Source organism: Branchiostoma belcheri, unplaced genomic scaffold, assembly GCF_001625305.1.
Source record: "Branchiostoma belcheri isolate BF01 breed outbred unplaced genomic scaffold, Haploidv18h27 scaffold9, whole genome shotgun sequence".
Taxonomy (NCBI): Eukaryota; Metazoa; Chordata; class Leptocardii; order Amphioxiformes; family Branchiostomatidae; genus Branchiostoma; species Branchiostoma belcheri.
This window is the reverse complement of record NW_017804575.1, coordinates 2,258,624-2,271,614: the sequence shown is the minus strand read 5'-3', so window position 1 is coordinate 2,271,614 and position 12,991 is coordinate 2,258,624. Positions and strand designations below refer to the sequence as shown.

At 45.7% G+C, this 12,991-nt stretch overlaps 1 protein-coding gene across 1 annotated transcript in view; it reads left to right on the top strand.

Annotated features, from left to right (window-relative positions):
* Positions 1-11,513: 11,513 nt before the first annotated feature.
* Positions 11,514-12,991, top strand: part of LOC109487607 (myeloperoxidase-like) — a 14,322-nt gene continuing 12,844 nt past the window's right edge. Inside the window, exons 1-2 of the mRNA XM_019791611.1 lie at positions 11,514-11,628; positions 12,496-12,616. Of these exons, the coding sequence (XP_019647170.1) occupies positions 11,532-11,628; positions 12,496-12,616 (218 nt within the window). The 5' untranslated portion in view covers positions 11,514-11,531. The remainder of the gene's footprint in view (positions 11,629-12,495; positions 12,617-12,991) is intronic.

Below are 12,991 nucleotides of genomic sequence, written 5' to 3'. Positions count from 1 at the left end.
TTTTAAAAGCCCTGCCCTCCTCCCCTGCGTCAGCCGGTCACATTTTCGGGGAAGTCGGGGAAGTCCGATGACATGCAGCGACTACCCCTCCCTCCCAATGGTCATGTTCACAATACAAAATGTACGTCACGACTCACCTGCTCGATTGGCCTCCTTCAGTCAATATTGACTACCGGGGCCGTCAAACCTTTGGTCAGCTTGGCGCGTTTTTTTTTCGGCCCGGCCTTTACCAAGCAAAGGCGAGTTATACCACGAACCAGCTGGTTTCCTGTATCCACTGACTTTCTGTATTACGCTCAGTTTTGTGTTTGCCAGAGTTGTGAGCGAAGAAACTTACCCCCCCCCCCGAAGCGCGGTAATTGAGGCCTAGTTGGCGGCCTCAAACGCTCTCGGCGCCGAAGATTTAGCGCTGAGCTCACGGTGGTCTGGTTACCCAGATGTGACTCCCCAAGGCCGTGAGAACGGAGAGGGTATCGGGCCGCTGGAAGTTCATTTATTGGATGACATCATGCACCTACACAAATACGTACATGTAATACACTCACACCCGCAAACACACGCACGCACACAAGCTTATACAGGCAAACAGACGAACACAGACGAACACAGACGCACACATACACACGAACACACACACGCACACACATACATAAATACAAACACACACACACACACACACACACATGCAACCACACACACACATGCAAACACACACACACACATGCAAACACACACACACACACACACACACACACACATAGACGCACACACACACATACACACGAATACACACACACAAACACACTCACACACAGACACACACAAACACACACACACACACACACACACGTAGACACACGCACGCACACACACACACACATACATACAAACACACACGTAGACACACGAACACACAAACGTACTCACACACACTCAACAATCTACATTTTGTTTCACACAAACGTTTCAAATATTGGTAGACGTACCAAGTACTATACTGAGTATGTTTTACCTCAGAGCAAAGCAAGAAGGGATCAGGGCTACAAATTCGACCGCGAAATTAAGTTAAAATTATATTCGCTTTATAACATGGTGGTACAGAACATGGTGAGTTAAGGGCGGTTATAACGTCTGGGGGTGGAAACCAAGTGACTGTAATGAAGGGGTATTGAATTCCATACAAGTATAAGGCCATGTTGATTTGATTATATGGATGACATCCGCGCGCGCATGAATTTTCGGCCGTTTCCACAAAAAAAGTTTTCAACCATACTGTAAATCGTGCAAAACAGTTGCTAAATGAGCAAAAATATACCATAAGTTGCAAGGAAAACATTTAGAAACGATACCAATGTCGTAGAATGCCAAAATCAAAGGAAAAAGACAAAAATATAAAGAAATGAATTCGAAGAGTAGATTATTCGCCAAAACATATTCTGTGCCATTTGGTCAACCTTCATGACCACGTAGATTTCATAGTGAAAGGAACTTTTTTTTTTGCAAAACTTTTTTTTATTCGCACGCGCGCATCAGTTTTAGGGTTCCTAGAGGATGTCATCCATATAATGAAATCAACATGGCCTAATGTATAACCGTTCTGAATGAATGAATGAATGAATGAAGGAATGAATGAATGGCCCCGCCGTGACTCATGACTCACCTTTAAGAGACTTTAAACTCACCTGATATCACGTGTACTGATATCCGGCTTTACCTGGAAGTCGTGCACTAGCACACCTGTCCTGAGGACAGACAGACAGGTGCGCCGTGACAGGGCCGCTGACGTCGTCTTGTGTGTGTTTACATGTGACGTCGTCTTGTGTGTGTTTACATGTGACGTCGTCTTGTGTGTGTTTACATGTGACGTCGTCTTGTGTGTTTACATGTTTCGTGTTTCCGGTCCCAAGAACATTCGTCAGGTTATCATGAAAGTTCATCTGTGTTGGTAGTAATCATAGCAAAACATTGAACTTTATTCCAACACACAGGTTAGGCCACACCGCCTTAATGTTATGGATGACATCCTCTGAAGACCCCCAAACTAATGCGCGCGATCGAATAAAAAAAATTCCGGCAAAAAATAACAATGCTACTAAACCACAGGAATACAAAGCTGGTATTGTGAATTTGCAGCAGTACGAAATCGACGTGTACGACAGGCCGGCACATGCTGGCCTTTTGCGGAATTTATGAATCGGCACTGTAGGTATGTACTGAGTTCTTGAGTGGTGGAGCTTCGAGCCTGGGTGCCCGGCTCCGTATTGTCGCCAACTACCATAGACTACCCAGGCCTAAAGCCAGGCCAGAGCCTCGGTGGATGTGATTTTTTTTTATTTTTTATTTGGAGAACAGGCGAAAATCAATGCGCGCGTGGATGTCATCCATAAAATTAAGGCGCTGGGCCTTACAGAGCGATCAAATTTTCGACGACCACCATTAATTATCCTAATTATCGAAAATTTGATCGCTCTGTAACCTGTGTATTGGAATAAAGTTCAATGTTTTACTATAATAATATTTGTCAGGGAGCGATTCGGGCAAAGGCCAGACGCAACTGATGTTTAATTTAAAGGAGTACTAAAGTCCACATTACCCAATTCAACTCGGCCGTTGTCGAGTCAGACTCCCCATGTAGATTGTTTGGTGGCTATAAGAGAGACGATAACGAGGAACTATTGCTTAACCCATTGTCCGATTTGCTCACTCGGTGGCTTCATTCTATAGCAACTGACAAGGCTTTATCACACCATATTCACCTCGGGGCGGGTCATTAACCCTTCATTATTATCATTATTAATATTGATATTGTTCGCGAACAATACACGCCAACTACTATTAGCCCAGATATTTCTTCTCCAGGCACGGCTGGCTTCACACGTTAGGCCACACCGTCTTAATTTTATGGATGACATCCTCTGAAGACACCCAAACTAGTGCGCGCGGGCGAATAAAGAAAAAATCCGGCAAAAAATAAAAATGCTCCTAAACCACAGGAATACAAAGGCAAAGCTGGTATTGTGAATTTGCGGCAGAACTGCGGCAAAACATAGCGGCACATACGACAGGCCGGCACATGTTGGCTTTTTGCGGATTTATGAATCGACACTGTAGGTATGTACTGAGGTCTTGAGTCATGGACCTTTGGTAGCCTGGTGCCATCCTCCAGAGTTACTACCGTCTCCGTATTGTGGCTATGTAGCAAGCTACCATGGACTACCAAGGCCAGAGCCTCGGGTGACGTGATCTTTTTTTGTGTGTGTGAAAACAGACGATAATCAATGCGCGCGTGGATCACCCATAAAATTAAGTCGGTGTGGCCTTAATAGTCAACCACAGCGGGTTTTCATGTTTTGTCGAATTTTCTTTCTAGATCCCACCAATCAACCAGGTAGACATGGTTTCCGTGTCACTTTTATTTTAAAAAAATCATCTGGCACGTCACATACGTATACATGTATACACAATGTCATTCATTCATTACGCACTTATTAAGAATTAAAAGGATCCGGGCGAGCTAAAAGGACACATAATCTGGGGATCGGGGTTTATTGTATGTAAGCAGGGGTTGGGTTAGGAGAGCCGCCTGGCGATCCTGTTGTGTTCCCGCAGGAAGACGGTGTGCATGGAGGTCAGTCCTTGAACTTGAACTTTATTTCTTTGCTTTTGGCCACCTTGGGCTACAGCAATACAGTTTTAAAATTACAAGTAATCAATACATGTACATAACAAGAGACATTACACTAAATACACCAATTACGTTAAAACAATACATTTCATAAAAACATCTGTACAAACAAATACAAAATACTAAGCAAGACCAGAATATAAAACCAATTTACAAGGATGTCTACTTAACTATCATTTAAGGAAATTATATCTTGATTCAAATGCAGTGTACAGATACTTCCCCAACTGCCTTGTAGAAAAACAGTTGGGCCGGCCAACAAAGCTACAAATTTGTGGGGATCAGGGCTCTGTGCATAAAAATCGGGAAGTAGTCGCTTCCTTAGCTTGTTATAAAAAAGGGCATTCAAGTACAAAGTGATATTCATTTTCTATGACCCCTTCACCACATAATTGACATAATCTATCCCTTTTTTCTGTTTTCGTATGTCTTCCCTTTTCTATATTCAATGTATGCGCCGAGCATCTAAGCCGCGCAATCGCGTGTCTGTGGTGAGGATTATTTATTACTGTAAGATAACTTTCGACGACAAATCTGGTTTTTACCATGCTGTAGGTGGCCAGGCGGTGACTGGCTGCGACATCACTTTCCCAACAATCGATTGCCTGTTTTGTTAATCGCTTTTTGAGAATCCCAAGAAATGTTTCTTTGTTTCCCACACTTTGTTGGAGCCTCGCGTCACCCAGGCCAACACTGAGCAACAGATCGCGTACGTTACTCACCCAGTCTCCCCTGCCCACCTGCTGCAATTCAAGTATCATATTGTAACATTTTTTAGAGTATCTAGTCTCACTAATTTCTAGTAATTTCAACCAAAATTTCACAATTCTTATTCGTCTCAGGACACAGAGGGGGTGTCTACCGAGCTCCCCTCTCACTGCCGTATTAGGTGTAGATTGCCTGACACCTAGGAAAAATTTGCAAAATTTGGTGTGTAGAATTTCTAGTTGATTAGCTTTATGAAATCCCCATAGTTCACAGCAATACATCATGATTGGAAGGATCAGTGTGTCAAACAATTTAAACGTCAAATCTGGGGGTAACACACCAAATTTAGCAAGATTTCTTTTCAACAAGAATAAAGCCTTAGACGCCTGAACAGCTAATGTCTCTTGGGCCCTAAACCATCCACCACTTGACGATACTGTTATCCCTAAATATTTATAAGTGTTTACCCGGCTGCTCGTTCACACGGACGTCCCCAGCCTGCGAACACGTCTCGCTGCCTGTAAATCCGTCACACTCAAATTCCTCCTCCATGGCGGCGGGCAGTAGCTCCTTCTGGTTAGGCCACACCGACTTAACTTTATGGATGACACCCGGGCGCGCATTGATTTTCGCCTGTTCTAAAAAAAAAACAAGATCACGTCCACCGAGGCTCTGGCCTGGCTCTAGGCCTGGGTAGTCCATATGGTAGTTAGCGACAATAGGGAGCCTATGGTCACTGTGGATGATGGCACTCAGGCTTACCTACGGAAGCTCCACGACTCAAGATCTCAGTACATACGTACAGTGCCGATTCATAAACACCGCAAAAAGCCAGCATGTACCGGCTTGTCGTATATGTCGCTATGTACTGCCGCAAATTCACAATACCAGCTTTGTATCCCTGTGGTTTAGTAGCATTTTTATTTTTGGCCGGAATTTTTTTTATCTAGTGCACTAGTTTGGGGGTCTTCAGAGGATGTCATCCATAAAATTAAGTCGGTCAGGTGAGGTTAAAGTCTCTCAGGTGAGTCATTTGGGAATACATTTGGGACATAAGAACAGTCCGATCGTCCATATGACCTATCTGTTAAACAAGCTGTACCAGTGATAGCAAAACAGTACGCATGGTCATAGAACGCTGAGATTTGTACATATCCGATTGTAGCTTTTAAGTACCACTTCCTTTTAATTACGTTTAATGTAGTTAAGCATGTACTTTTAAGTGTATTTTTAAATCTGTCATTGTTGTGAAACACGCAATTCAGCCTATGGCTGCCATGTGTTTCTTGACGAATAAACCTTGAGCTGTGAGCTCAGCGCTAAATCGTCGGCGCCGAGAGCGTTTGGGGCCGCCAACTAGGCCTCAATTACCGCGCTTCGGGGGGGGGGGGTAGGTTTCTTCGCTTACAACTCTGGCAACAGAAGACTGAGCGTAATACAGGAAGTCAGTGGATACAGGGAAACCAGCTGGTTCGTGGTATAACTCGCCTTTTTTTATTCCAACATGTAATCACCACACTTAAGTTTCTTCAACTTATATTAATGCCGCCACCAACACAGGGGACAAATACATTAGAGGACAATACTCATTTTCACCTGAGTTAAGTGAGGAAAGTAGTGTAAAGTGCCTTTCCCAAGGGCACAAGATCGGTGGCATGTCAGGACTCGAACCCGGGACTCTAAGTTCCGAGTCCGAAAAAAATAAACGCACAAAGCTGACCAAAGGTTTGGTACCCAGGCTACATCTGACGGCCCCGGTATTCAATATTGACTGAATACCAGGCCAATCCAGCAGGTGAGTCGTGACGTACATTCTGTATTGTGAACATGACCATATACGGACTTCCCCGAGAATGTGACCGGCTGACGCAGGGGAGGAGGGCAGGCTTTTAAAAAGGGCCGCCTCGTGGCAGGGGACAGACTGGTAGACGAGAGACCGTCACCGCTTCCACATCGTCCTCCTATCGGCTCCGCATCGTCCTCCTATCGGCTCCGCATCGTAGGTTTGACATCGTCTCCCGTCGGCTCAGCAACGTCCTCCCGTCCGCTCAGCATTCATTGTCTCCCGTCAGCTCGGCATTGTCCGTCCTTTCGGCCCGGAATCATCTCCCGTCGGCCCGGAATCATCTCCCGTCGGCCCGGAATCGTCTCTCGTCGACCCAAAATCGTCTCCCGTCGGCTCGGCATCGTCCTCCCGTTGGCTCGGCACCGTCTCCCGTCGATTTGGCATCGTCTCCCGTCGGCTCCGCATCGTCTCCCGTCGGCTTGGCATTGTCCTCCCGTCGGCCCGTCATTGTCTTCAGTAGGCATTGTCCGTACGTCGGCCCGGAATCTTCTCCCGTCGGCTCGGCATCGTCCTCCCTTCGCCTCGGCATTGTCTCCAGTCGGCTCGGCATTGTCTCCCGTCAACTTGGAATCGTCTCCCGTCGACTCGGCATCGTCCCCGGTAGGATCGTCTCTCACAGACGCCATGTTAAGAAGGTAGGCTGAACGTTATTTGCAATGTCTGCCCCCTACCTAATTTCTTCTGTCCCCCCTATCGTTGTTCTTTACCCGCTACAAACCTTCACCCGTCTCATCCCCGCCCTGCTCACTTACTTCTAATGACAGCCATTAACCGGCTCTGCTTAGGCCACACCGACTAGATTTTATGGATGACATCCGCACGCGCATTGATTTTCGCCTTTTTTTTCGCCTAAAAAAATGATCACGTCCTCTGAGGCTCTAGGCCAGGGTAGTTAGCGACAATACAGAGCCGGCGGTAACTCTAGCTCAGGGGGATGGCACCACGACTCAAGAACTCAGTACATACGTGCAGTGCCGATTTATAAATTCCGCAAAAAGCCAGCATGTGCCAGCTTGTCGTATACGTCGCTATGTACTGCACCACGACTTAAGAACTCAGTACATACGTGCAGTGCCGATTTATAAATTCCGCAAAAAGCAAGCATGTGCCAGCTTGTCGTATACGTCGCTATGCACTGCACCACGACTTAAAAACTCAGTACATACGTGCAGTGCCGATTTATAAATTCCGCAAAAAGCAAGCATGTGCCAGCTTGTCGTATACGTCGCTATGCACTGCACCACGACTTAAAAACTCAGTACATACGTGCAGTGCCAATTTGTAAATTCCGCAAAAAGCAAGCATGTGCCAGCTTGTCGTATACGTCGCTATGTACTGCACCACGACTTAAGAACTCAGTACATACGTGCAGTGCCGATTTATAAATTCCGCAAAAAGCAAGCATGTGCCGGCTTGTCGTAAACGTCGCTATGTACTGCCGCAAATTGAGGATACCAGTTTTGTACGGAGTATTCCTGTGGTTTAGTAGCATTTTTTTTATTTTCGGCCGAAATTTTTTTTAATTCGCCCGCGTGCATTAGCTGGGTGTCTTCAGAGGATGTCATCCATAATGTCAAGTCGCTGTGGCCTTATAAAAGTCGTCTAGAGAATGTCGATAACGGTTGTGCCAGGAAATCTAAAGTAACCCAACAGTCGGTACACATTCGGACCACCTTCCTGCCAAGTGACGTTGTACAGATGCTTCCCGGCCTGGAGAGTAGTTACCCCGTGTTTGTTTGTTTGTTTGTTTGTTTTGCATAACCGGTAAACCGCCTTTAGGCGTAACACACCAGTTTTGTACATGTACATGTACATGTACATGTACATGTACGTATACGTACATGTACAAGCTGCGTAAGACTGGACTGTTAAGTTTGAACCACTCACACCGGGAAGGACCCCTACTCTTTTCGATAAGTGCGATGGGTTCTTTAACGTGCGTGGGGTGTGGCTCTCCCAAACACGGGACCTCCATTTTTAACGTCCTATCCGAGGGACGTCCCTAACCGAAGCTAGGTACTAATCCTCAGAGTGAAGTGATGAAAGTCGTGTAAAGTGCCTTTCCCAAAGGCACAGGATCGGTGACATGGGCAGGGTGTGAGCCGAACGCGCTACCGACTGCGCCACACGACCCCACAAAAAAAATTATGTTCGGAAACGGACCGTGTTTTGAAATGCAGGTGCTACGTCCGAGTGATCACAGTAAGTATGTTGGAACGATAAGTGTGACAAAAAAAGTTAATCTTGAGCAATATTTGTGTATATTCTTGATATGAATTGTTTATTTTCGTTGAAACATGCAAACAGCCCGGTCGGGCCCCGATTTGGAATCTGTCCGTCCGTTGTCACGGTATGTGCTCTTGGTACGGTAAGATCTGTCATACCAACAAATAGCGCCATGCCTTCAGGTACCAGAGTTATCAACCGAGGATTGAGGTGTTCAAGAATTCATTCTTTCCTAGAACTATCGCAGAGTGGAACTCGCTGTCACCAAGTACAGTAGGGGCATTGTCATTAGATAGCTTTAAACAATGTCTAGAGTTAGAAGTTCAAGGGTTAGGTGTGTAACAAGTCGATCGGTGTAATATAGCCAGCTGCCGCCGCGCCGCGTGCCTGCGTAACTGGTGTGTTACGCCAACTGGTGTTACGCCTAAAGGCTATACAGATACAGATACAGATAAGAGCAACAACATGTTTACTTCAGTCAAACGCGATGTCACGTCACAAGTGCAGTTAGGCCCGGTCACACTGGCCGAACTTTGCCGGAGCGTTCCTTGAACGGTAGGGACGGGGGCCGAATTTCGACAACGCTCGTCACCGCGCCCAAAATGTGGGAAAAAAAAATGAAAACACGGGCGTTGGCTTAGCGGTGTACCGCTGAAGCCGGCGTTGCTTTAGCGTTGGTTTAGCGGTAGCGAGCGTTGGTTTAGCGGTGACGCGAGCGTTGGTATAGCAGCGTTCTGCGCATGCGGTTTAAGGCCCGGTCACACTGGCCGAACTTTGCTGGAGCGTTCCTTTAACGGTAGGGACGGGGTCCGAATTTCGACAACGCTCGTCACCGCTCAGACATCTCTATACCAACGCCAAACCAAAGTTCATTGCCGACATGGATCGCTGCTTCAACGCCCGACACCGTTCCAGCAACCCCGTATCCGCTCGTAAAACGCTTGCAACCGCTCTAGCGAAGTTTGTGCAACGTTTGATCGCCGCCCGGGCAACGCTGGCGAAGCAGCGGTGGTCCAGCGTTCAAGATTTCTGCGTTGGCCTAGCGGACCCAAGCGTCCACGAACTTGCGTCTGGCGATGCCAAACTTTGACTGGGCGTTGGTGGAGCGGGTGTGAACTTTGCCGGGGCGGAAAATTGCCCCCTCCTCACCGCTCGCAATATTTTGTGTAGCTCAAAACTTTCGGAGCGGTAGGAGGGGCCCTCCAGAAACATCAGCGGTGGCCGGTCGTACACAGCGTTGCTTTAACGGGGGCCAACTTCTGTTTAACGGTAGTGAGCGGTTTCGAGCGGTGATGAATTTTTTCCAACGTTCAAGGAACGCTCCAGCAAAGTTCGGCCAGTGTGACCGGGGCTTAAAGTACACATGTAGGATTGTTTGCACACTTCACGTACCGCCTTGTCATATCCTGCCACATGCAGAAAACCATCCTGCCCTACCATGTCAGCCTCTCCACACGGCACTTAGGCCACAGCACGTAAATTTTATGGATGACATCCTCCGTAGATTCCAAATCTAATGCGAGCGGGCGAAAAAAAAACAAGACGGGCCGAAAAAAACAAGGTTCCTGCATTTTAAAATTTTGAATCAATCATTGTACAAATGGTTTTGATTCAGTGGGAACATCACACATACACAGTCAGCATCACGTATCACTGCATCAAAGTAAGAAACAAAACATTAAATCAGAGACTTTTCTTGTCTCCTCTCTTCATATTTATCTGCCATCCACCTTCCGGCATGGCAACAGACATCTTTGTCTGTTTTGGGCCATAGACCACTGTCAGAAGGCAACAAATTTCTTGTCTTTTTTTCCAAAATCAAGCGAAAATTAATGCGCGCGCTGATGTCATCCATACAAATTACTTGCTGTGGCACTTATTGCCATCTCAGGAACACAGCCTTTGACGGGCAAATTAATTACCCGAGATAAAGTACTCTCCAATGAAGGTTTTAGGCTTCGCCTTTTTTTACGTGTTGGAATGTTTTGTTCTTATTATGGCTTCACCACCATGTGGTGAAGACATATTGTTTTTTCTCGTGTTTCTTCTTCTTCTTCTCCTCCTCCTCCTGCCATTTCTTTCAGTTGATTCAACTCCGTCATTTTGGGGCCAAATAACATGAAATTTGGCATGAAGGTAGAGTGGGCAAATCCTATAGATTATAACCAATAGTGTAGGGGATAGCTATCCAACTGTTGTCACTTCATACTATAGTTATATCAATGTAAAGAATTGTTTTCCCTTGTATTTCTCCTTCTTTCCCTGCCATGTCGTGAAATGTGGTGAAGCCATGCTGAATTTGCTCCAAAGCAAATGTCGGCCTTTCTAGTTTGTACTGATATCTTTTCCGCCAGCCCAAATATCTAAATGGGGTCGTGTAGCGTAGCGTCAGAGTGCTCGACTCGGAACCTAAAAGTCCCGGGTTCGAGTCCTGACATGCCACCGATCTTGTGCCCTTGGGAAAGGCACTTCACACGACGTTCCTCACTTAGCTCATGTGAAAATGAGTATTGTATTGTCCCCTGCATTAATATATTAGCGCCCATCCTTTCGAGATAGAGAGAGGCCGGTATAGAAGGCTACCTGTATGTGAAAGAATTTGTAAATATTGTAATGCAAGGGATGTGGAAGACGAAATACACTTTATCTCAAATTGTTCCTTTCATAGCAACGCTCGAAATGAGTTAATTATTCAAACTTCTACAATTTATCCCAATTTTACTAAACTTACAGACCAAGAAAAAACTATTCTTCTTTTAACTTCACAAAACCCACTAATTTTAGAAAAGGTGGGACATTACGTCTTCCATGGTCTAAAAAAGTCAAACCCCTTAGACATAGTTTTAGACATAGCTATAGCTCAGACTAGACAACCACCTTTTATCATGTAGATTTTAGTTATTTTATACTACGTTTCATTGTTCTTTTATGTTTGTAATCTGCAATTAACCCCCCGGGCATGAATTTGCAATAAACTTCAATATAAGTTGTGTACATGTTGGAAATAATGAAAAAAAATATCTGCGTGCTCTCAGGTTGCTCCCGATATTGTTCGCCGCGGTGGCCATGGCGCGGGTCCCTACAGAACAACAACTGCAGCAGGCGGTCACCCAGGCAAGAGCAGAAATGGAGGCTGAAGCGGCCGCCGCTGTAGTGTCCGGAGGTAAGAATATTTTTTTCTATCATGTGCTAATGTAAACAATAGCCTGGATTGTAACACTCCTGGCTAATCATTGGTTCACAGCGAAGTTGCAAAGTTCTAGCTACATGCAGAAGTCCTGGTGGTGGAAAGAAGATGCCGGTGTACTCTTTTTTTGAATGACTGGAGGTTGTTGTCAGTGATCAGGCCGACCACGTTGTCTGGGAGACTGTTCCAGATGTGAACTGCATATGTGAAGGATGACGAAATCATAACTGTATTAGGCCGTGTTTATGTGAAGTCACCCAAGGCGCTTTACACGTGGTTTACCCCGAAGCCGGTTTCAAGTGGCTCCATCTGAACGCTCCAAATCACATTGAAAGCGTCTCGATCCCAAGCCACTTCTAGAGGTGGTTTCGAATCGGTTTTCCCGCATCGCGATTTGTGTCTGAACGCAATGTGATTTCAGTGTGACTTCGCCTGGTCATGGATTACGGGGTGATATTTCTTTATTTATATGCAATACCAAATTTTACGTGGCAGCAACTTAAAGAGAAGTAAGGGTCAAATAATGTGTCCGTTCTAGGACGAGCTGCTCCGCCTCTGGTGGGACCACGTCGGCATTAGGCCGAGATACGCTGGGAGGGGGGCATCAGCAAGCAGGTCGTGATCTCTGACATTAATAACACGCCACCTTGCGTGTTATCATCAAACAGCAATACATGTAGCTCAAGCGAATTGTGATCGATCGGGCACGGTTTCACAGGAGTGTGTGGCACGTGGACCAGATGTGAGGAATGTGGGTTACCCAAATCGCGGTTTGGGTGACTTCACATAAACACGGCCTGAGACTATATCTGAGACTGAGCTAACCCTGTTCGTGCCTTCCAGGTGCTGAAAAAGATGGAGCTCAGGACGCGCTGGCCAGGGTACATCGCTCCACCCCGATGGCCAGGAATCTCAGCAGGTGTGCCACTGTCTTGGAGAAGGTGGCAAAACACTTCATGAGCAGGTAAACCTTATCGCATGTAGTACATACTCTTAGATGCTAGATACCTAAATACTTTAGATTTATGTATATACTTTTATCTACGTTGTGCTGTTATCTGCCTCAACGCCTAATGTCTTATACTTATATAGATATATGTAACGCTTTTAATCTATTCTAGTACCTACGCAAAATGTCATAAACGAATGTAGATTTATGCAATGTTTTAAACCTATTTCGACACCAACCCACCATTTATATCTTAATATTTCACTTACTTATGCTGTTATGATGTAATAGTTAGAAATATTGTAAACAGTCCATGTACTTCATCAATGGCTGCAAAGTGGAGTCTGATTGTGTGAAGTATGAAGTAAATAAATAATAATAATAATAATA